The following is a 23,030-nucleotide window of genomic DNA, read 5'->3' as shown; positions in this document are numbered from 1 at the left end:
TCCCCCTAAGAGAAAAAAGGTCAGGTGCCCTTTCTGATATTTGAGTATTTACAGACTATCTGGAAATGGGAGAAATTTGGAAGAAAATGAATCATCAAAGGCGTGGGGTGATCATGCAAATATATGAGCTTTTGTATTTATTTATTGACTACTCTCTCCTGCAACATAACAATGTTGGTTCGGCAAAGAGCACGTAAGTAGTACAACAGGGCTTTCGGAACATTATAAACTATTGGATGATACCCACGGAATCAACACATAAAACAGTTTTTCCTCCAAAGGTTACTTGGAAGGAATTATAAGATATTTGGGCATGTTCAAACGAGCTGTTTGAAATATGCAGCCTCTAGTGCCTTGGCCTTCTCTGACACAACAGCAACATCCTCCCTGCCAGCCATTGAATAACCTCTCTCCTGGACCAATCATGGAAATACAACTCACATGAAACTGTAAATGCATATTGGAATACATGTATTCATATACATTCAGGTGCATGACCATTGACTGGTGAATTAACTTCTTGTAAATCAACATTACCATTGAGTTTCTAAAAATTCAGCTAGTGTTAACAAAGATTTGCTTCAGTTAAAATCTAATAACTGGTGAATCTAAGAACAGTGCAAGTTGGAATTTACCAGCAAGCGCCATAGGAATGGAATCCCTTCCCTCTTCTGAATCCGTTTCTCAATTTCCTTTATTGCTGTAGTTCAAAGTTCAAACATCATGTCAAGGAGAAAAGAACCACCACAAAGTTCAAGAATAGAAAGATAATGGTAGTCATACCCTCTGAGGCCCGTCCAGTATTTAACAAAATACTACACCAAACTTCATTAAAGACATCTAGTTGTTCATCTGATGCCCCAACCGTCTGGCAAAGTAAAAAGGGATTAAAAAAACTGAAAATAATTACATACAGCCAAGGTTCAAAATATCGATACGCCCGATACGCCAGTAGAGGCGTATCAGGCAGTATTGATAGCTTTTTTTATTTTTTTTAGTTTTTTTTCCAAATCTGGTTCAGAGGAGCCGGTTTAAGGTTCGTCCACCCCCTGAACCAGTCGAAACCCTGATACACCCTCTGTAGGGGCATATCGGGAAGCTCCCGATATGATACGTATCGGCCGTATACTTTGAACCTTGCATACAGCTGAGATACAAGGAAAAAGAAATGAACTATATAAGAGATTCATACTTTGCAATAACTAGCATCAAAATCTGGGGCAAGCATATGAAAAGCCTCTTCATACTTGCCCCTCCCATATTCATACAGGGCCTCCGCAAGCTGCAATATTAACATCAATATGTTATATGTTAGCTCATGAGAACCAACAAAACAATTCTAACAGAAGAACTCCATCGATACAACTATAACCGTGTGCTCTACAAACCAATAAAGTAAAATATACCTATCAAGTATTGCTCTTACACAACCCTCTCTCCCCCAACCAAAAAGAAAGGAAAGAAAAGACAATGTGCAGGTCATACAAGATAAATTAAAGAACAACAATGGTTTGGGTAACAACAGAACATACAGTGATTAGTTGAATGGTTAGAATTTAATTAGTATCATTCTAACATCAAAAACATAATTTGACCAAGCATTTATCAACCAATATCTGCAGGCACACACATTGAAACTCAATGTCCAGTGAAGAAATGTGATGTGCTACTAAAAGTTTGTCTTAGCCTAAAGAGAGACCAAGATTGAAGTTCAAACTTCAAAATGCCCATGAAATAGGTTGACAAGGAACAAAAAAATAATGTTTCAAACCTTAATTCCTCTCTGCATTGACAGTTGCTTCTTCTTGCTCATCAAATAAAACCTTCAAAGGGGAAAAAAAGACGAAGGAACAATGACAGTTAGCTAGTATCTCAATCTTCAATCTTTATTAGGCTTGAGCATAGTTCAATTGGTTGATTTGCAGCATGCATCTCAACTGGTTAGGTAACAATTTTGAACATCTGGACCATGGTGCTAGGGCTCACCTTAAAATTTATTCAGGGGAAAAAAAAGGTAAAAGGATACATTGAATACAGCTTAAGGAAAGTAAAGTGTTGATTTCCTACTACCTGGCCTTCATGGCATTGAGTAGATCCTCTGCTTTATCCGTTTCTTTAGTATTAGATAAGGCCCATAATATCAACAAATCAAGATGCCACTCCATATGCCAGGTCGACTGAAAGTTGCAACACACATCCACAAAGGTTATAACAATCAGTAGATCAATATAATACTAAACCATAACTTCACATACAAATGCGTGTTGTACCCAATGACCAAACCTAAGCAAACTCTTTAAAGCAACTAACAACTAGTAGCTTAATCTAAAAGACCAGAAATGTCTAAAACTAGTATATCATGATTTTACTATAAATTATAAATAGTAATTTTAATTTTTACTATGAATGGTAAATTTCTAAAAGACTGAAACTTAACCCTACAGCCACCTCCATGAGTTTTCTTCCACTGAAGCTCCAGAATTAGGATATTAGGTTGTTGATTTGTTAATTCTTTGCTACTAATATTAGTGCATGGGAAGGCATAGGCCCTAGGAATCCAGGCATCCAGTCAAAGGTTAATGCCTAAGCTCACGTAGTTACCTTGATAACCATGTATTGTTGGCATAACATTTGTACAGTAGAAAGTCACACTTGTAGCTCAGTTGGTCCATAAGATAATCTGAGTAAACCTTAAGAATATCCTTAAAAAGCACACAAAAACTAATACCACCAACCTTAACCTGGTTGCCTCCAAACCATGTATTCTTGACATGAAAATCTTTTACAATAGATTAATTTAACTATAACTTACCCGATCAACAAGACGATCTACCAAGATCTTTAAGCGGTCCTCAAAAAAAGCTATCTGGCCACGAACATGTACTCGCAACAACAAGCCTAGAGCATTCAGATACACCTGCATGCACAAGATATTTATTACTTGTCAGTACAACAAACAGGGCAGTGCCAAAGAGAATAGTCTGTAAATTACCTCTCCAGGCACAGCATCACCTTTTTCCAACTCTTTCCATATATATTTGTCATAAACTTCTAATACTTTGTTGATTGGGGAATGACCTTCCAAGTAACAAACAGCAACGTGCCACCAATTGTGTGTGTACCTGAAAATAAGTTTCAGGTGTCTCAAACTATGATGCTAAATGAAACTAATAATGGAATTTTTTACAATCTCTTATTTGAGAAATAAAAACTTACATGAAGGATGAACATGAACCCCATGAAGGAGAACATTCTTCCATGAATTCCACTGCTTCCTTGAAACGACCATCATATTGATAAACATGGCATAACTGCACAGAAATCCACAAAATTTGCAGAAGCCATAAAGACAAAGAACTGAAGTGGTCCTTAATACAGTACAGAGAGAATCCTCTTATCCCAATCAATAAATTTACAACAGAAGTCCAACAGTGTATCCATAACTGAAGTGATTAATAATAAGGACAAAATGAGCTTTTTCAGTCATATCATGTTGGGATCATCAAGGACTTTGTTATCAAATGGAGTAAAAAACTAAAAAAAGAAAAGTTTGCATCAGGTACCTTGATGTCGACAGATTGTTAATTAAGTGCAAATTGATACACTTAACTCCATACAATCTGGTTTAGATGTGAACCCTATTAGCTCATTGCTGAAAAATAGAGTGCAACCCAAATAACAGACCTGATTATTGATCAAGGCCATACATTAGGACTTGATTAAAAATCTGGTCCCATCAAGTCTAACATCCTGGTGCCTGTCAGATATCAGGTCTTGTCATTTACACAAATCAGTAATATAAGACAATGATTACTTATGAGGTCCATTGCAATTCATGTGTGATCACTTTTTTTGAGAAAAGGTTAACCAGATTTCATTAAAGCAGCATGAAAGTACATGATCAGATGTACTGCACAGAAGAAAGAAAACCCAAATAGCTAAAGAGAAAAATTACAAGGGGGGAAGCCTATTGCTGTACAGATTTTCTAGTCTTGCTCCTATTTTAGCTAAACTATCTGCAATATGATTCAACTCCCTCGGTATCCACAGCAAGTTTGCATTTATATTTTCCAAAGTGTCTCTAGCCTCAGCCAGATAATGACTCAACCTCCAAGGGTCCCCCACCTTGTCCTTCAGCCATTTGATAATATTAGCAGAGTCTCCTACAATGGATAAGTTCTGTATGCCCAATCTTTTTATTATGCTGATTCCAGTGAGAGCAGCCATAAACTTCAGCCTTTGTTGAATCGGCATAACCAATTGGGCCACTAAAATCCCAACAGATATTACCCAGATCATCCCTCAAAATACCCCCTATCCCAGCTACACCAGGATTGCCTGCAGCACTTCCGTCAAAGTTTAAAAGTCATCCCTCCTTCATTATGAGGTATCTGTAGTCTTTGGATTGGTTGAGGGTAGAATGGAAGCAACAAGATCGTTTGAGTGCCTGTTTCTTTCCTCTCAAATTCCCCACAGCACTGCATGTAACACCGTTTGCCAGTACACTTTACCTCTTCTGCTCAGGCCTGAACCATGCCACTGATGGAGAAACTCCTGAATATGCTTTGGAAAGACCCAACTGTATCCAGTCAGGTTTAAGAAATGGCACCAGATCTTTTGAGAGAAATTGCAATGAATAAGTAGATGATCAGCTGATTCACCTATGTGTGATCAATGTCATGTAATAAATCCTGATTAAGCAACTACCAACTTTAATAAAGTATTTGTAACTTATTTTAAGGATCTTTAACTAACAAACAGCCAATGATTCCATTATTGCTCAAGAATTTGGTATCATGATATCTAGAATTCTACATATTTAGATTATTGATTAGAAATTACATAATCTGTTAACTACAAAGTTTGAATTATACAAAGGAAAGAAAGTATTTTTAGAACCATAAGAGGATTGTTATCTAGTTCTAGATCAACCAATGGGCATTCATTGGAGGAGGACCCATAACCAAGGGTGATAACAGAGAATAGGATCCAAGTAATTTGTGCACCCGGACTCAATCATGTTAAAGATTGCCATGTTTCTTAATATTTCCATCTCAATGGGTACCAACATGAAATTGTAACTGTAATATTTCTCAAAACATTCCCAAATGTTCTGATATTTCTTTTCTATTGTTTATAACAAGTTTTTCACCCCTACTATAAAGTATTGCTTACATAATGGGTTAGTGATAATCAGTAGGTTATACCAAAAAATCACCTTCCCACCAAAACTTTTTTTTTTTTTTGATAGATACCTTCCCACCAAAACTTCGTGACATGAAGTTCATTGTACAGTCAATTGTACATAATAAAAGAACAGGTAAATGCAGGATCTAGTCCCAGCAACATAGAGAAAAAGAGAAACGTGACTATAAACAGACAATCAAATGGACGTATCAATGGAGATCATTACAACTTTGACTTACAGCATGCTGTGACCAGGAATCATTCTTGTTGATTCCAAATCCCTTTTGAGCTGCTTTCTCAGCATCAGCCATTCTACCAAGCTCCAGCAAAGGAAAAGAAAGCATGCCATATATGTAGTTTTCTTGTTGGTTTTGTGCTAAAACCTGTTGAATATATCATTTAAAAACTTCAAGAACAAATAAGAAACCATTGTGAAAGGCCCTATAAAAGAAATGTACTAAGGTAGTGTTTCCTTGAAAGAGCATCCAGAATTGCCTATTAATATCATTTTTAAGAAATAGAAGATTATACTAGCAAAGAAAAGCATAACCAAATGATAGAGTTTGACCTCAGTGTTAAAAAATGCCATAATATTCTTTTTTTCCAAAAGGAAGTGATGCAGTGGGAAATTTACCCCAAGGCTGTGTTTGTTTTGATAGAAAACAAGAGATTTTTCCTTAAGAACTTCCCCTCAACTCTCTGTGTCTCTCTTGTTTTCTATCAAAACAAGCACAGACTAAGGTGTGAAACTGGAAGATGATGTACATCGGCAATTTTTGGTTGGGCTTTCTAAAAGATCTTTCAAAACCTAAAAACTAATAAGTTTTTTTAGGTTTTCAATGATGGAGATAAAGCTTGGAAAGCCTTTTTTTTTCCGGTAAAGTTGCTCCTCATACTCTCACAACAATGGAAAATGACCAATGCGTGTCCCCTAGTTGCTTTATAAATAACATGTGTGGCCAATGCATACAAGTTAGAAAGACATCTGGGTTTTAGAATGAAAGCTCAAAGCTGAAAATTGGAATGTTTCAATTGAAGCTTCTTGCTTTTGGTATTTTTTTTGGGTTTCAAGCCCTACTGAACTGTGGCTTTCAAAGAACACCTTACCATTTACCAAACCAGAAAAGATATTTATTGGGCTTCATGGCTTTCAAACCATAGCCTAACCAAACAGGGCTCTGCCTGGATTTCTTATAGGGGAACAGTACCTGCTTTGCAGTGCTAATCCAAGCACTCCAACAATTTTTAGTGAAACAAAAAAGCCAAGAAGAAAAACTTCTAAAATTACTTACAATGGTTTGGTAACATAAAATTACAATAAATACACAGCCATAAAGCCAAATTTAGCACATAGGTAGTCTCAACAATATCAGGAATCCAACCTGTTCAACAAGATCCAAAGACAAATCAGGTCGACCCATGTAGAAGCAAAACACCTGAGCCCTCTTCAGAGATACAAGGTCTTTTGGGAATCCTTTCAGTAGCTGTAGAAGATAAAAAACCAGATGCAAAATCATGAGCATTATGAAACATCAATGACATAACCATAATCACTTGCAAACTGCAAATGAACATAACAATTTGAATGAAATCCTCTATTCTTCTGAAGGTTATCAATAGAAGGAGACTCCCAAGTAGTAGTAAGCTGGCTAAAGAATGGCAAGAAGGCAGCTTGGACCTGTAAAGAAAATTAAATGGCACCTTACAGGCGTGGCAGTATCCTTTCAGTGGGTTCCAAGGGCAGCTAATGGGATGGAAGACTCTCTAGCAAGGCAAGGGGTTGTAAGGGAACAGGTTTTTTGGGCTCAGCTGTTTTAAGGAAAAAATGTTAACCTGATACTGCGGGTGAGGGTTGGGCAGGGAATGATTGCAATAGGACTTAATTGTTACACATGCTCTAAGGGGTACTCAGTCCCCGGTTGTATCACTTTCTGTATATTATTGTCTATTTAATGAAAATTTTCTGTTACCTATCAAAAAAAAAAAAAAATCCTCTAATCTTCCTACTTTACATTACATAAGAAGCAGCATGCGTATCTATTTAAAATATAATCTTCTGTTTTCTAATCCAAGAACTTGGTAAAAAAATAAATGACTGACTAGAAGGGCATGCAGAACAGGGCGTGAAACTTTTAGAATGTTTATAACCAACTGCCTCAACGAGAGAAATCTCAAGGCAACCTTAAATAGCATATAAGACCTCCGACTTGTGATCCACCTGGGGTTCTAGGATAGACTTAAATTGGCTACCTGGTATCAAGACAACAGAACACTTCTAGTGGATTTTACCCATAAAATGAATGTGTCACAGAAAAGTCAAAGGACAAGTCTCTTGACGTGGTGGTTAGATATTTCTTTTTTGGTCAAATAGTAGCAGGGATCCTGTAAGAACATTCAAATTACTAATTATATGCTAAAGATAAAGAACGCAAGAAAATCTGAAATATATGGATAACGCTTGCAGCATATCTTCAACAAGCGATTAAGCTATAAAAACAATAACATAGCCGATTGATGAAGGGAAATTTGGCCCGACCTCGCAATCGCCCGACACGTGGCAAAGGCAAGCAACTCGGGACAGTAGAGTGCCCGAAGCGAACATCGGAAGCAAGTCCAAGCTCACTACCGAGCCCGAACTCCAGACCGCTCCACTGAGTCCGAGTTCCCTAAGTAAGAACCCGAGCTCCCTAAGTCCGAGCTCCCTATTAAGAGCAAGCTCCCTACTGGGAGTCCGAGTTCCCTATTAAGAGCGAGCTCCCTACTGAGAACCCGAGCTCCCTGCAAGGAGCACGAACTATACTGGGCCCCAAGCCTCACAAAGCTGACCCGAGCTGGCCCATGGCAGCTCGGAACACTCCAAACCGAACTCAAGACACCTCGCTCGCCACTCCAACACTTTGCTTCCGAAACACCAGGCTGACCAAACATACCCGACACCAAGGACGTCCGTATCCAAGGGCGACGCACCTGACTGATTTGGGATCTAACGCCTGACAGCTGCACTTCAAACGGCTTCCTGCTACCGCCACCTGCAACCGTCGTCACTAACCGCAGAGACGGCTCCGACAAAAGGAACAGTGGCGGTTCTGTCCAGCCAGAGGAAATGACATCCGAACTGGCAGGAGTTCAGAAGTAATCATGCCCGATCTGATGGAAGCCTGGAAGTGAGTGCGCGAGGTGGTTATAAAAGGCTCCTACCCCCCCAGGAACGAGGTATGCTAACTTTGCGCTATCTGGTTTATCTTGCCTTTGAAGGATTCTAACTTGAGCTTCGGAGCCCTTACGCCGGGTTCTCCCCAGAGCTTCTCTTCTCCTTCCGTTTCAGGTCCCTGTTACTCAGTTTAGAGGCAAGATCATTGACAGCTAAGACCGGCCAGATTGTGCATCATCAATTGGCGCCGTCTGTGGGAACGCTTCAAAAGGCCTCCCTCCAAAACTTTCATACCCCTTTCTTCTCCTTTGAAAAACTCAATACTCATGGCCTCCTCCAGCAACGCCGGACGCAGCACAGAGACAAACACCACCGGGGAACAGCCTCAAGTTCCCGTGGTGTGTGTTGGACAGTTCACCATCCCCCTCTCGGTGGACGGAATTCCCAATCTGAATACGCCACAAGCAGTGGCGCCTGCAAACCTACCTGCCACAAACATCCCCTTTCCTCTCCCCATCGAAACTACCCTCACTGAACCAACCGCCGTCCCCCTGGCAGCCAGCCAAAATCGGTTGGACGACCTAATGCAATGCATGCGGGCAATGCAAGCCCAGATGCAACAGTTCCAGCAACACCAGCTTCACCAGCACCAAGTGTTGCACAACCTCTCCCAATACCACTATCAACAGCAGTTCCCCCAACTGACACCAAACCAACCACTACTTCCACCTCGCCACCCTGCCCCGAAGCCAGTCAAGGCCTCTCCGCAGGATGGGCGCCTCCACCAAGGAAAGGCCTCTAGGCCCCAGAATCCCCTAAACAGCCAGGCCTCGTCCCCAGGCCGGAGAGAGAGAAAAGTCATCCCCGCCTCGCGGCTCGCAGGCGGATCGGGGACCTCGCCCGCGAGATCGGCACCTCGGGGCTCCAAACCGGAGTCCCCACTGGTGGAAAACCGATTCGGCGCACTGGCAGCAACGGACTACCAGCACTCCGGGCCCATCGAGCTCGGCAAAACAGAGGCCAACAGCGCCAGTACAAGGCCCACTCAGCAGCGAAGGCGCCGCCGAGGTCGACGAACCGCCACCCGCGTCCTGTCAGAGCTCAAAGGCAAAGGCGAGACGAGCTCGGACGAGGTAGGAGTTGCCCCGATTCTCTCAGTTCCTTCCCCCCTCGCATCGGAACTCCTGGCAGTCCCCTTGCCCAGAGATTTCAAGCTCCCGCCCCTAGACAAGTATGACGGGTCCTTCGACCCCAACAACCACGTGGACGCTTTCCAGTCCCAAATGCACCTCGCCAGAGCCAGCGAATCATGCATGTGCGTGGCTTTCACCACCACCCTCAAGGGGGTAGCCCGCACTTGGTACAGGAACCTGGCCCCCGGATCGATAAAGTGTTGGGCTCAGTTCGTGCAAGTCTTCACTGCACACTTTGTCACCAGCAAACGGTGCCCCAGAGCAGAGGAAAGCATCTTCAGGGTAGTCCAAAGGGAAGGAGAACCCATACGGGGCTACATCAAACGATTCAATGAGGCATGCTTACAGATACCGCGGTTAGACCCCGCGGTGCAGCTCGCCGCAGCAAAAAAAGGGGTGACGCACAAGGAATTCAAGTGGCACATGGTAGCTAACCAGCCCGCGACCGTGGCCGAGTTCCTCAAGCTCGCGAACAAGTTCATGAGGACTGAGGAGGAAATCAACCAAAGAACCGAGGGCGGAAACGAGAAAAGAAAGAGGGACGGCGAGCCCTCTAACTCAACCGACCGAAAAAACCCGGCCCGGGACCCGAAACTGAACCAGTCGTTCCGAGGTCCCCTGCCAGTTCGGACGGATTACACGCCACTGAACACGAGGTGGACCGAGATCTTAATGACGATTAAGGACGCCCCGTACGTGAAATGGCCACCTCGCCTAAAGGGAAATCCGAACGAAAGAAACAAGAATTTGTATTGTAGTTTCCATAGGGACCATGGTCACAGTACCGAGCAGTGCAATAACCTCCGAGACGAAATAAAGGGGCTCATCCGTCGCGGATACTTAAGAAACTTTGTACAGCACAACAATAATAGCAATAAAGCGGATCGGCTAGGCGAGCACGAAAAGGACGCCCCCGAGACTAGCAGCAGGCCTGCCGAACCGATGCAGCGACAACCTCCGACAGAGAGGCCAATTCGGGGAACCATCCATGTAATTGTGGGGGGTTCGGTGGTAGCGGGGTGCACATCGGCGGCAGCCCGGACTTTAGTTCGCGAAGCGGTCCTCGAGGAGCGGAACCCTCCGAAAAGGCCAAAGACCGAAGAGCCAATCCTCTTCACAGAAGACGATGTGCGAGGAGTTCGCTATCCTCACGATGACGCGCTTGTCATTAAACTAAGGATCAGCGACTTCGAGGTTAGGCGCATGCTCGTAGATTCGGGCAGCTCGGCGGACATCCTCTTCAAATCGGCGTTTGATCGGCTACAGTTGCCAAGGAGCGAACTAAAGCCCGCAAGCACTCCCCTGGTGGGCTTCAGCGGAGAGGAAGTCAGGCCCCTTGGAAAAATAACGGTACCCGTGGAAGTCGGCACGTGGCCTTGTGCGGTCAGACTCAACCACGACTTCCTGGTAGTCGCGACCCCCTCCCCATACAATGCCATAATAGGGCGGCCAATCACGCATATCCTGCGGGCGGTGGTCTCCACCTACTATTTGGCCATGAAGTTCCCTACGGACTTCGGTGTGGGGGTAGCACGGGGCGACCAGCTCGAGTCCCGCAAGTGCTACGTTGCCGCCCTGAAGGGAAAGACCAAGGCGGCCGGCGACCTCGATCTGGAGCGGCCCGCGGAGCAAGGCGAAGAACGAGCCTCGCCCACAGAAGAAACAGTCGCGATCCCGACCTCGCCTACGGACCCAGCTCACGCACTCCAGATTGGTGCTTCTGTCAAAGAACCCCTACGAGCTGAACTGGTAAGATTTTTACTCCAAAATTTAGATATTTTTGCATGGTCCGCAGCCGATATGCCCGGTATTGACCCTGGTCTTATAACTCACAAACTTAACACTGACCCTTTAGTCAGACCCGTTAGACAGAAGAAACGGAACTTAGCCCCAGAGCGCTGGAAAGCGGTCGACGAGGAAGTCGAGAAGCTCCGCGCGACAGACTTCATAAGGGAAGTCCATTACCCGAGCTGGGTGGCCAACCCTGTGCTGGTGAAAAAGGCGAACGGCAAGTGGCGCATGTGCGTCGACTACACCAACTTGAACCGAGCTTGCCCGAAAGACTGCTTCCCCCTCCCTAGGATCGACCGCCTAGTGGACGCGACCTCGGGACATGAATTGCTAAGCTTCCTGGATGCCTACTCAGGCTACAACCAAATCCGGATCGACCAATTTGACGAGGAAAAAACCAGCTTCATAACCGAGTTCGGTCTATACTGTTACAAGGTCATGCCCTTCGGGTTAAAAAATGCCGGGGCGACCTTTCAAAGACTTGTAAATAGGCTGTTTCGGCCCCTGATCGGCAAAAAGATAGAGTGCTATGTAGACGACATGGTCGTCAAAACACAGTTTTCATAAGAATTAATACAAGACTTAGATTCTGTCTTCCAAATCCTGCGTCAGTATAACATGAAGTTGAACCCCAACAAATGTGTCTTTGGCGTCACCTCGGGCAAATTCCTGGGCTACGTTGTCAATCGACGCGGTATCGAGGCCAACCCGGACAAAATAAAAGCCATCCTAGATATGAGACCACCTCGGAAAATAAAAGAAGTCCAGAGGCTAAACGGCCGCATAGCCGCTCTAAGCCGCTTCATGTCCAAGTCGGCAGATCGCTGCCTACCCTTCTTCAAAGCAATAAAAGGCAAAGGGTTCGAATGGACCCAAGACTGTCAGCTCGCGTTTGATGAGCTAAAAGGCTACCTCGCCAGTGTGCCAACCTTAGCTAGGCCCGAGGAAGGCGAAATCTTAGAACTGTACCTCTCGGCTAGCGACGAGGTGGTCAGTTCGGTACTAGTAAAGGAAGCAGACCGGGTCCAACGACCCATATATTATGTTAGTAAAATCTTGCAGGGAGCAGAGACAAGGTACCCGCAGATAGAAAAGCTAGCGTATGCACTGGTGGTAATAGCACGGAAACTCTGCCCGTACTTCCAGGCTCACACCATCATCGTCCTGACCGACAAACCTCTGAGACAAGTTTTACTCAAACCCGAGGTTTCCGGCCGGCTGACGAAGTGGGCCATCGAACTCAGCGAGTACGATCTCCAGTACAAGCCAAGAACTGCCATTAAGGCCCAAGCCTTGGCAGATCGCAGAATGCACGTTTAGCCTCGAAGCCCCCGAGCCGGTCGAGCCCGAGATCCCCAGTTTGGGCGAACTCGGAGCTCCCAAGCCAAACAAGTCCGAACCCTGTGAAGTAGCAGCCAGTGTGGCATCCCTCCTAGTTAGACCAAGCGCGAACTGGGATGAGGAGCCCTGGATCCTTCACATAGATGGCTCCTCGAACCAACAAGGCAACGGGGCTGGAATAGTGCTACGCGGCCCGAGCGGAACAAAACTGGAATACGCACTACGCTTTGAGTTCGCGGCGTCCAACAACGAGGCGGAATATGAGGCACTAATAGCCGGGCTAAACCTAGCGCACAAAGTCGGAGCAAAGCACATTGTTATCTGCAGTGATTCCCAGCTCGTGGTCAACCAAGTTACAGGCGAGTACGAAGCACGCGAGCTCACTATGATTGCGTACTTGGCAAAAGTAAAGGAAGCTCTGCTCAACTTCCAGTCACACTTCATCAAGCAAATCCCGAGGACAGAGAACGCTGAGGCCGACGCCCTGTCCCGACTGGCTAGCACGAACCACAACGCCAGGAGAACCGTGTATGTAGAGGACTTACCTCGGCCCAGCATTCTCGGTGGGGCAGAAGAGGTCGCTCCCGTCACCTAAGCAGAGCCGAGCTGGATCGACCCACTCGCGAGCTTCCTGTTAGACGGAACCCTCCCCGCGGACCGCAACGCAGCCAAGAGGGTGCAGCGCCAGGCAGCCAAATACGTCATGATAGACGAACGGTTGTACCGACGATCCTACACGCTCCCCTATCTGCGATGCTTGCGCCCAGCCGAAGCCGAGCTGGTACTCCGCGACATCCATGAAGGCTTGTGCGGCGGACACCTGGGGGGCAGAGCCCTCGCCCAAAAGGCACTTCGACAAGGATACTACTGGCCAACGATGAAGACAGAGGCAATCGAGCTCGTCAGAAAATGCGACAAGTGTCAGAAGCATGCCAGCATCCACCATCAGCCCGCTGCCGACCTCAAATACCTCACCAGCCCATGGCCCTTCGCCCAATGGGGGATCGATCTCCTGGGGCCGTTCCCACAAGCGACAGGCGGGAGAAAATTCCTAGTGGTGGCAGTAGATTATTTCACAAAGTGGATAGAAGCCGAACCCCTGGCAATAGTTATAGCCCGAAACATACAAAATTTCTTTTGGAAGAACATTGTATGTCGCTTCGGGCTACCTCGGGTATTGATCTCCAACAACGGCAAACAGTTCGAAGATATCAAGTTCCAAGAATGGTGCCGAAGTATGGGAATTAGTCAGAACTTCACATCGGTCGCACACCCACAGGCAAATGGCCAAACAGAAGTAATGAACAGAGCCATCCTCCGCGGACTGAAAGCGCGATTGGACCGAGCCAAAGGTTTGTGGGCAGACGAACTACCAAGTGTTGTATGGGCACATCGAACCACGGAAAAAACCGCCACAGGTGAGACCCCCTTTAACCTCACCTACGGCACCGAAGCAGTGATCCCGGCGGAAATCGAAGTGCCTACGTTGCGACTAGAAGCGTACGACGAACAGACAAACGAGGGCGAGTTACGCACCAACCTCGACCTACTGGACGAAGTGAGAGACCTCGCGCACATCCGAACTGCGGCCTACCAACAAAAGGTAGCTCCGTACTACAACGCGCGAGTAAAGAAGAGGAACTTCCGCGTCAGCGACCTGGTTCTCCGTAAGGTCATGGTGCCCGAACCCGGCGTAGGGAAACTTGGACCAAACTGGGAAGGACCCTACAGAGTAATGAAAGCACTCGGTGGGGGAGCATACGAGCTCGGAACCCTAGAAGGAAAACAAGTACCCCGAGCATGGAACGTCGTCAACTTAAGAAGATACTACCTATAAACCACCAAGGCAAGCACCCCGAAGCCTAGGTAGAAAACGGACTGAAGGACCGAAATGGTCAGTTCGGCAAAAAACGCAGCTCGACGACGACCAGAAAAACAGCCATGTTAGAAAACGAACTGAAGGACCAAAATGGTCAGTTCGGCAAAAAACGCAGCTCGAAGACAACCAGACTTGAACAAAAGCCATTTCATTTCAGATAGATGTGTACATTCAAAAAAAAAAAAAGCCATTAGAAGCCAGGGGCCACTTCATCAATATCAGAAGCCACTTCGACAACGCCCGAAGGACCTGCCTCCCCCTCGGAGTCCGGTTTGGCATCCACAGCATTAGCCATCTCTTGAGTAATGCGCGAAGTGGATATGGCGCTGGTATCGAGGTCGGGGTACGTATTCCGGATCATCCACCGGCTTAGCTTGAAACCCCTCCTGTAGGAGTCCACCATCAGATCATCGAAATCCGGCGAAGCAATGTAATCACTGACAGCTTTCTTCTTCGCGTCCTCGATGCCTTAAGAGAAGATCTGAGTCCTCTCCCTGATATCCTCCTGAAGATACTCGACCTGGTGCTCCAGGTCCAGTTTTAATTCCGCCATATGCTTCACCACCACTCCCATGGCCTCGGCATCTCTCTGAGACCTCACCTGCCTAGACCGCCCGCGGCGAGCAGCAGCCTCAGCAGCACGAGCATTCTCCTCGGCAGTTCGAGCAGCCTCCTCGGCAGCTCGCGCCTGCCTCGAGCATCTCTCCACCTGGTTCGCCAAGGCGTGAATGGAAGAGTTCACCTATCAAAGGAAAACGGGATCAAAGGAACGAATAGAAGAATAAAAGCCGAACTCTAAAGAAGGGAGCACTTACCACCATGGCATGAGTAACAGCACGACAGGCCACTTGGTGTAGAGGGAGCTCGGTCCACGCCGCAACTTCCTCGGGAAACATCGCCTCCTTACTCCGTTGAAGAGCATGAACAGGCGACAGCACGCTCCTGAAGTCCCCCGGGGCCTTCGAGCCCGACGGCCCAGCTCGCGTATGGGCAGACTCGGAGTAGGCGGGAGCCCCCGTGTGTGTGGTTTCGGCATAAGGAGCCCCCGCCGGCTCCTGCATAGGAGGAGCCATCTCGGGCTCCTCTGCCGGATAGTCCGGCACCTCGGGCTCCGCACCCTGGGATGGCTCGGCGCGAGCTCGCTTAGCCACCCGTTTTCTCCTCTTCATGCCCTGGAACAAGTGCCCACCTCGGGTCCCTCGAGAGTCCATCGTACCTACGAAAAGGAGTTCGGCATCAGTAAGACACGTAAAAGAAGAGCAAGACAGGATCACTAGGGAAAGAACCTACCCGAACTCAGGCCCGCAGCAATAAGCTTGGCCTCCGTCAAATACCATTGACAATCCAGCCCAAGCCGCGCCCATTACCGGAGGCCCTTCGCCGTCTCCTTATCAAGTGTGATGCCGGAATCGGGAGTGGCCATCCCCCAGGCGGTCTGAAACGGCCACCCCAGCGCACTTCGCACCCCGAAATAGTCCCGCTTCCACGCCGGGACCTTATTGGGGAGTCCGTGTAAGAGCTTGAAGCCCGGGCGAGGAGACAGGTAGTATGCCCGCCTACGCCCAAGAAGGGGACCCGCTTGTTTCTTCAGCATTAAAATAGAGGAGAAAATCTCCAGATCCAAAAGAAAGTTCTCGTCACAAAATAAGGAGATCGTCCCCACTAAATTTCTAATAGAGTTCGGGTGAAGCTGGCCGACCGTCACACCGAAGTGGTTTAGAACCTCGACGAGAAGAGGATGAAAGGGCAATCGCAGCCCCGCAGCAAGCTGTTCCCGGAAAATCACGATCTCATTAGGACCATGTTCCCAAGGGAAGCTGCCCGTAGGGATGAAGTAACCGTGCTCCCCGGGCAAGTCGTAGTAGTCTACGAGGGATTGAAGTTCCTCAGGCGTCATAGTCGAAGGGCCGAACTGATCTACAACCCGGCCACGACGGGAGGTAGACGCCGACCTACCCGAAGCACCTCGGGCTGTAGGCCCAACCCCTTCCTCAGGACCTACATCGGGCTCACTTGAACTACCGGGGGACGCAAACTGATTCGTAGAACCTACATCAAACCCGCTTGAACAGTCTGAACCCTCCAAACTAGACATCGGGAAACGGAACAAGATTCCAAAAGCACTCACCCGGGAAGAAGACTGAAGCAGACCACGAAAGCTCGAACAAGCAAGGAACCTGGGACGCGAGCTGAAACTTAGGCGCGAGCTCAAGATGTACAACAGTAGCAAGGACGGGGGCCCCCCCCCGCGTGCTACTTATATCCACAACGGCCGAAAAGCGACGGCCCAGATCGAAACCAATCCAACGGCCCACAGCCGCACTAAACCGCACGTCTTCCGAGACCAATCAGCGCACATCTTTCCGAAACTGACGGAGCATCGCGCACGTCCTGTCAGAGGACGGGTGTCAGCACGCACCTTCTCGAAACTGACGGGGTGTCGGCGCCCGTCTCCTCGCAATAAAAGCGTCCGCAGCCCAACTCTCGAACGACTGCCGTCACGTCTCCCAAACGCGTGCCCTTTTTTGAAAGTCAAATTAAATCGAGCGCCCTCAGCACGGACCAAAACCCTCCTGCTACCTTACGAACTCCCCGCGCCAAGACAGGACCGTTGTCGCAGGGAGTGGGGGGCAATTGATGAAGGGAAATTTGGCCCGACCTCGCAATCGCCCGACACGTGGCAAAGGCAAGCAACTCGGGACAGTAGAGTGCCCGAAGCGAACATCGGAAGCAAGTCCAAGCTCACTACCGAGCCCGAACTCCAGACCGCTCCACTGAGTCCGAGCTCCCTACCAAGAGTCCGAGCTCCCTATTAGGAGCCGAGCTCCCTAAGTAAGAACCCGAGCTCCCTAAGTCCGACCTCCCTATTAAGAGCAAGCTCCATACTGGGAGTCTGAGCTCCCTATTAAGAGCGAGCTCCCTACTGAGAACCCGAGCTCCCTGCAAGGAGCACGAACTATACTGGGCCCCAAGCCTCACAAAGCTGACCCGAGCTGGCCCATGGCAGCTCGGAACACTCCAAACCGAACTCAAGACACCTCGCTCGCCACTCCAACACTTCGCTTCCGAAACACCAGGCTGACCAAACATACCCGACACCAAGGACGTCCGTATCCAAGGGCGACGCACCTGACTGATTTGGGATCTGACGCCTGACAGCCGCACTTCAAACGGCTTCCTGCTACCGCCACCTGCAACCGTCGTCACTAGCCGCAGAGACGGTTCCGACAAAAAGAACATTGGCGGTTCTGTCCGGCCAGAGGAAATGACATCCGAACTGGCAGAAGTTCAGAAGTAATCATGCCCGATCTGACGGAGCCTGGAAGTGAGTGCGCGAGGTGGTTATAAAAGGCTCCTACCCCAGGAACGAGGTATGCTAACTTTGCATTATCTGGTTTATCTTGCCTTTGAAGGATTCTAACTTGAGCTTCGGAACCCTTACGCCGGGTTCTCCTTGGAGCTTCTCTTCTCCTTCCATTTCAGGTCCCTGTTACTCAGTTCAGAGGCAAGATCATTGACAGCTAAGACCGACCAGATTGTGCATCATCACCGATAAACACCGAAGTTATTTACCAAGAAGATTTATTTGCTAAAAAGGATAACCTTTAAGATAAAGAATGGCATAAAGAGCACCATTAGAGTATACCCACTTTTGAGTGTAAATCAACAACAACATCGTCGTCCCTATCCTCGGTCACCATGTAGGAAATAACCTCAAAAACTTCTTTCTCGTATGGGGTGGCGTGTTCCTGAGAAAATTTAAACTCCAACTGAGAGAGAGAAAGAGGGAGAGGGGTGGGGAGAAGAGATGAGAGAGAAGCTTACATGGTGAGACTTGGCAGCGGCAAGATGAAAGGGGGCAAGTGCTGGGTTATGGGAGGAGAGATAATGAGCAGCTAAGATGTTGCCGAGAACACAGTCCTTGTCGTGCACTGGTGCTTCGAGTATTACCGCCCGATGTCTCCCATAACTAAGAACCTTCATTCGTTGAAACAAATTCAGGAAGACTGGATCAAAACAGAGACAAATAGAGATGGACGCATATAAAAGACAGACGAACAGACCTCGTGATAGAATGAGTTGATGGAGGCGATGCAGGCATCGGAAGATGTATTCACCTCGTAACCCCATTTGTCCAACTTCACTCTTACTTCTCTCAACATCGTCACTCTCAGAAACCGGTACTCTCCTGTCTCCTTCCCCCTCCAACTCAAGCTCGCTATATCTTTCTCTTGCTGCCTCTCTCAAGGTGGTCGCTGAATGCGACAGCAAGATCGAGTAGTAGCAGAGGAACAGAGAAAATCGCAAAAATTCCAACTGCGAAATATCATGTAAGACACCGACGGAGGGCTCGCCGTCTGTTTCTTCGCAGAACTAAAAGACAAGGATGATGTCGATAAGGAATGCTTGATCAAAAAAAACTAAAAGACAAGGATGAATCTGGCAATTGGATTTTTGTAAATTATCGGCATCGACGCATACCATCCAGCTATCTATAGGGTTGACCCACTCTGATTCAAGATTAGGAAATCTGACGTCTATTTTCCATGGTCCCAACGCTACTCGAGTGAAGATTAGTACATGACATGCAATAAGAATGACGCGCGTCTGGTAGACATTTTTTACTTTACGTGGAATCACTTTTGGCTTTTGTCGCCATGCACAACGAATCGCCTTGTTTTGCCGCGTAATCACGTTTGGACTCTCTCTCCTGAGTGTGATGACACTTGTCGTCGATCTGCTTCTTAGCTGATATCATACGTAACTCCCGTGCTGGGCCCGCCTGAGGATTCAGGAGGTATAGCTTAAGTCGATTAGAAATCAGCTACCGCTGAGCTTAAACCGTGAATCACAGCCATCGAGGTAGGGCCACATCGATCAATTCACTGATGGCCGTGATTCACGGTTTTAGCCGAGGGCTACTCCAATGGGAGTAGCTTATTTTTTAACTCTGACTTCACGGTCGAAGCAGCGGATGTTCTCTGTTGTTCGAAATCAAAACTGATCCTTCGAAGTGTTTGATTTGATGGAGTTACGATCCTTGCTTTTGTGTGAATGGAAAAGAAGTCGGAAATTGGAAGAGAAGATTGATGGAGAGCAGCAAATGGATCGCGACGGTGGCCAGCATATGGATTCAGTGCACCAGTGGCTCAGCCTACGCCTTCGGTATTTACTCACCTGTGCTCAAATCCAGTCAAAGTTACGATCAGTCTACCCTCGATTCCATCGCCGTCTTCAAAGACATCGGTGCCAACGCTGGTATCCTCTCCGGCCTCCTCTACTCTTCCGTCGCCGTCCGTCCTCGTTATTGTTCGTCTTCTTCTTCTTCTTCTTCTTGGATTAGCCGGGTTGGAGGGCCGTGGGTTGTTCTCACTGCCGGAGCTATCCAGTGCTTCACGGGCTACTTTCTTATCTGGCTTTCGGTCATCGGAGTGCTTCCTCGACCGCCGGTCCTACTCATGTGCTTGTTCATGTTTCTTGCTGCTCATGCTCAGACATTCTTCAACACCGCTAACGTCGTAACCGCCGTCCAGAATTTTCCTGATTATGGTGGCACTATCGTCGGCATCATGAAGGTATCTTGCTCTCTCTCTTCCCAACAACAAAAGAGGAAAAAAAATATTGGTTTCGGTTTCGGATGAGATCGACTCGGTATGTCATTGTTAGCTGCGGTTGCCTACTTTAATTCAAAGTCTGGACCATTTTTATATTGCCTGTTTTGGTTTTCTTGCCCAATAATTCATGGTAGTAGAAGGGCCCGATTCATAGACTGGTCACTGGTGTTAAAAAGGCCCCAAATTCCACACTCACGTTTACTTTGTGTGAGAGAGAAGCTTTATTAGTAGTGAAGAAATCCATGTAGTAACAAATAACCAAAGGCAATAATGGTTTTAAAATAACTTCCTCTGTATATAGTGCCAATTGTTGGGCTGGGTTGGCTCGAGTTGTGATCAATCCTGACTCAATCCAATTTTTAACATGAGGTTCTCAACCATAACCTAACCCAATTGTGAGATCCAGTTGGTTGGGTTGGGTTGGTTCAGACCTACCAAATTTACAAATATTTGCATAAACATATACTATCAGATTCAAGTAATTATAGAGTTTGTATATGAAACTGATACATAAGCATCATATTATAGTAATAGTTTACAATAAACCACCTTTCATCATCATCCTCTTTCCTCCCCCTCCCACATAAACATGTCCTACATAATGTACAAGAATCTATGATGATAACATATCAGGTTTGGTTTGGCTCGGGTTGCCCAAGTTTGACCCAACCCAATCCAAAGCATAGTAGGGGTTGCATAACCCTGGACACTTCTAATATGTCTCTATGCATTAGTATTGGTAGCCCTGTCAGGAAGTTTCGTACAGATGTCTTTGATTTGTTCTTGATCATTCTGACCTTGTGTTATATCTAAAATTTACCTTCCTTGTTTTAGGGGTTTCTTGGTCTTAGTGGAGCAATACTGATTCAGGTATATCAGACAATATTCAGGGGCAAGCCAAGCTCCTTTCTTCTCATGCTTGCTTTGTTGCCAACCATCACTCCCCTCTTACTAATGTGTTCTGTAACAATCCATCCTACAAATGGAGGAGATGACAAAAGGCACTTGAATGGTTTTTCACTTGTTGCTTTGATAATTGCTGCTTATCTCATGGTCATAATAATCTTGGAAAACATTGTAACTTTCAAATTGTGGATGTACATACTTGTGCTTGTAGTACTCCTCTTGTTGGTAACCTCCCCTCTTAGTATTGCAATTGGAGCTCAGCGGAGGGATGTTGGTAGGTTATCATGGACTATGGACCCTGAGGGGACCAGAGCAATGGACAAATCAGATCCATTGGAAGCAGAGAAGTATCATGACATGCCTAGTGATACCAATCAAGAATCCTGCACTCATGAAAAGAGGATAAGGCCATGGGGAGAAGACTTGAATCTTCTGCAAGCCATTAGTACAGTTAACTTCTGGATGATATTCCTCGCCATGGCATGTGGTATGGGATCTGGACTGGCCACTGTGAATAATATCAGCCAAATAGGAGGATCTCTTGGTTACTCTAGTGTGGAGACAAGTACTTTGGTCTCTCTTTGGAGCATCTGGAACTTCCTTGGTCGTTTTGGAGCTGGGTACATTTCTGATTATTTCTTGCACTCGAGAGGCTGGGCAAGGCCATCATTCATGGTCATCACTCTGGCAACCATGAGCATAGGTCATATAGTTATTGCATCTGGTCTGCCTGGGGCTTTGTATGCAGGATCAATTTTGGTGGGCATTTGTTATGGTTCACAATGGTCATTAATGCCCACTATTAGCTCTGAAGTATTTGGTGTACGGCACATGGGTACCATATTCAACACCATTTCCATTGCAAGTCCACTTGGATCATATATTCTCTCTGTGAGGGTTGTTGGTTATATTTATGACAAAGAAGCATCAGACAGTGGGAAGACTTGCAGTGGTGTTCACTGCTTCATGTTATCTTTTTTAATTATGGCATCAGTTAGTCTCTTGGGTTTTCTTGTTGCTTTGGGATTGTTTTTCCGGACAAGAAAATTATACAAGCAGGTAGCATATAGACAACTGCAACATTCTGCAAATCAGTAAGTTTTGTTCAAGCAAAAGTAAATAGCCAATGAAACGTTTTTTCATTGTTTATTTGTTGTTAGATATTATGGATGCTTATCTTTTTATTGGTGTATATATGTGTTAATAAGCAGTTAATCTCTTGGGCCTTTAAGAAAAGAAGAAATGAACGTATTTTTTGTCATTTTGTTCTTTTGTTCATAGCAATCATATACTTACCAATAAAAAATTAGCATTTGTTTGGCTTTCCATATCTCTTTGGAGCTTTCAATCTGCCCTATAGTACCGATTCTGATCTCAACACTCTCCTTGCAGCTTGTGATTCTCATTTTTCTTTTATCTTCTCTTCTCTTTTCTTTTTTGAGAGAGGGTAAGTATATTGTATTTGATTATATGCAAAAAAAAGTGTATATAAGGGACTTTATATCACATATACAAGAAATGGCAAGAAAAGATTCATGTAACTGACCCCATATAGTTGGAATAAGTCTTGGATGATGATGAACCATATATCACATATAAAAGAAAAGAGAAGGCCTGATGGCCCTCCTCAAAAGCTTAGGATGAATCAATCCATGCTGATTGTGTGCACTTTCTTGATCATTCACCACCTTGGGCTTGACCAGATTTGCTGGTTACTTTGCACTGCTTCATTTGCAGCTTACCCAATCAAAGAGAAATGCATAACTGTTAGGCTGAAGTTTTTTATGTATTGATGGTTCGGCTGATAAGAGTTCTTATTAGCCTGTATTTGAGTTTAAGTTATTATGTACTAGGCCTGTGTTAATGAGCCTAAGCTTGTTTAGTGTTTTAAGTTGTCTGGGTTTCCCATCACTAATTAGGGGCATTCTAGTCTTTTCCTGTAACATTGTACTATACTCTAATATAAA

General features: G+C 46.2%; 2 protein-coding genes across 3 annotated transcripts; one reads left to right on the top strand and one right to left on the bottom strand.

The window, feature by feature from the left end:
• Window positions 1–108: 108 nt before the first annotated feature.
• LOC104596486 (Tetratricopeptide repeat (TPR)-like superfamily protein) lies at window positions 109–19,001 on the bottom strand. 2 transcript variants are annotated; one of them, XM_010257674.3, is made up of 14 exons: window positions 18,607–19,001; window positions 18,368–18,520; window positions 18,193–18,291; window positions 6,570–6,671; window positions 5,427–5,570; window positions 3,217–3,311; window positions 2,993–3,122; window positions 2,813–2,917; window positions 2,071–2,177; window positions 1,772–1,823; window positions 1,193–1,282; window positions 784–868; window positions 636–700; window positions 109–413 (listed from the first exon to the last, which is right to left on the bottom strand). In XM_010257674.3, the coding sequence occupies exons 1-14, from the start codon at window positions 18,703–18,705 to the stop codon at window positions 318–320; spliced, it is 1,422 nt and encodes a 473-aa protein (XP_010255976.1). In that variant the 5' UTR covers window positions 18,706–19,001; the 3' UTR covers window positions 109–317. The 2 variants fall into 2 exon arrangements, with proteins under 2 accessions (XP_010255976.1, XP_088756236.1); XM_088900110.1 differs by lacking the exon at window positions 18,193–18,291 and having other exon boundaries at window positions 18,607–18,995.
• A 151-nt stretch (window positions 19,002–19,152) lies between these two features.
• LOC104596480 (protein NUCLEAR FUSION DEFECTIVE 4-like) lies at window positions 19,153–22,390 on the top strand. Its single transcript, XM_010257660.3, has 2 exons — window positions 19,153–20,118; window positions 20,992–22,390. The coding sequence occupies exons 1-2, from the start codon at window positions 19,633–19,635 to the stop codon at window positions 22,159–22,161; spliced, it is 1,656 nt and encodes a 551-aa protein (XP_010255962.1). The 5' UTR covers window positions 19,153–19,632; the 3' UTR covers window positions 22,162–22,390.
• The last annotated feature ends 640 nt before the right edge of the window (window positions 22,391–23,030 follow it).

This window comes from Nelumbo nucifera, chromosome 3 (genome assembly GCF_055504915.1).
Source record: "Nelumbo nucifera cultivar China Antique chromosome 3, China Antique-T2T, whole genome shotgun sequence".
NCBI classification, from domain to species: domain Eukaryota; kingdom Viridiplantae; phylum Streptophyta; class Magnoliopsida; order Proteales; family Nelumbonaceae; genus Nelumbo; species Nelumbo nucifera.
The sequence above is the reverse complement of the archived record's forward strand: the minus strand, read 5'-3'. Positions and strand labels throughout refer to the sequence as shown.

Excerpts from the sequence above, each read along its gene's own strand:
- LOC104596486 (XM_010257674.3), bottom strand. The coding sequence starts at position 18,705 with ATGTTGAGAGAAGTAAGAGTGAAGTTGGACAAATGGGGTTACGAGGTG. Across the intron at positions 18,292-18,367 it reads CCGCTGCCAAGTCTCACCAT|GAACACGCCACCCCATACGA; the intron begins GTAAGCTTCTCT and ends AAATTTTCTCAG. Across the intron at positions 1,283-1,771 it reads CAATGCAGAGAGGAATTAAG|CTTGCGGAGGCCCTGTATGA; the intron begins GTTTGAAACATT and ends TTAATATTGCAG.
- LOC104596480 (XM_010257660.3), top strand. The coding sequence starts at position 19,633 with ATGGAGAGCAGCAAATGGATCGCGACGGTGGCCAGCATATGGATTCAG. Across the intron at positions 20,119-20,991 it reads CTATCGTCGGCATCATGAAG|GGGTTTCTTGGTCTTAGTGG; the intron begins GTATCTTGCTCT and ends TCCTTGTTTTAG.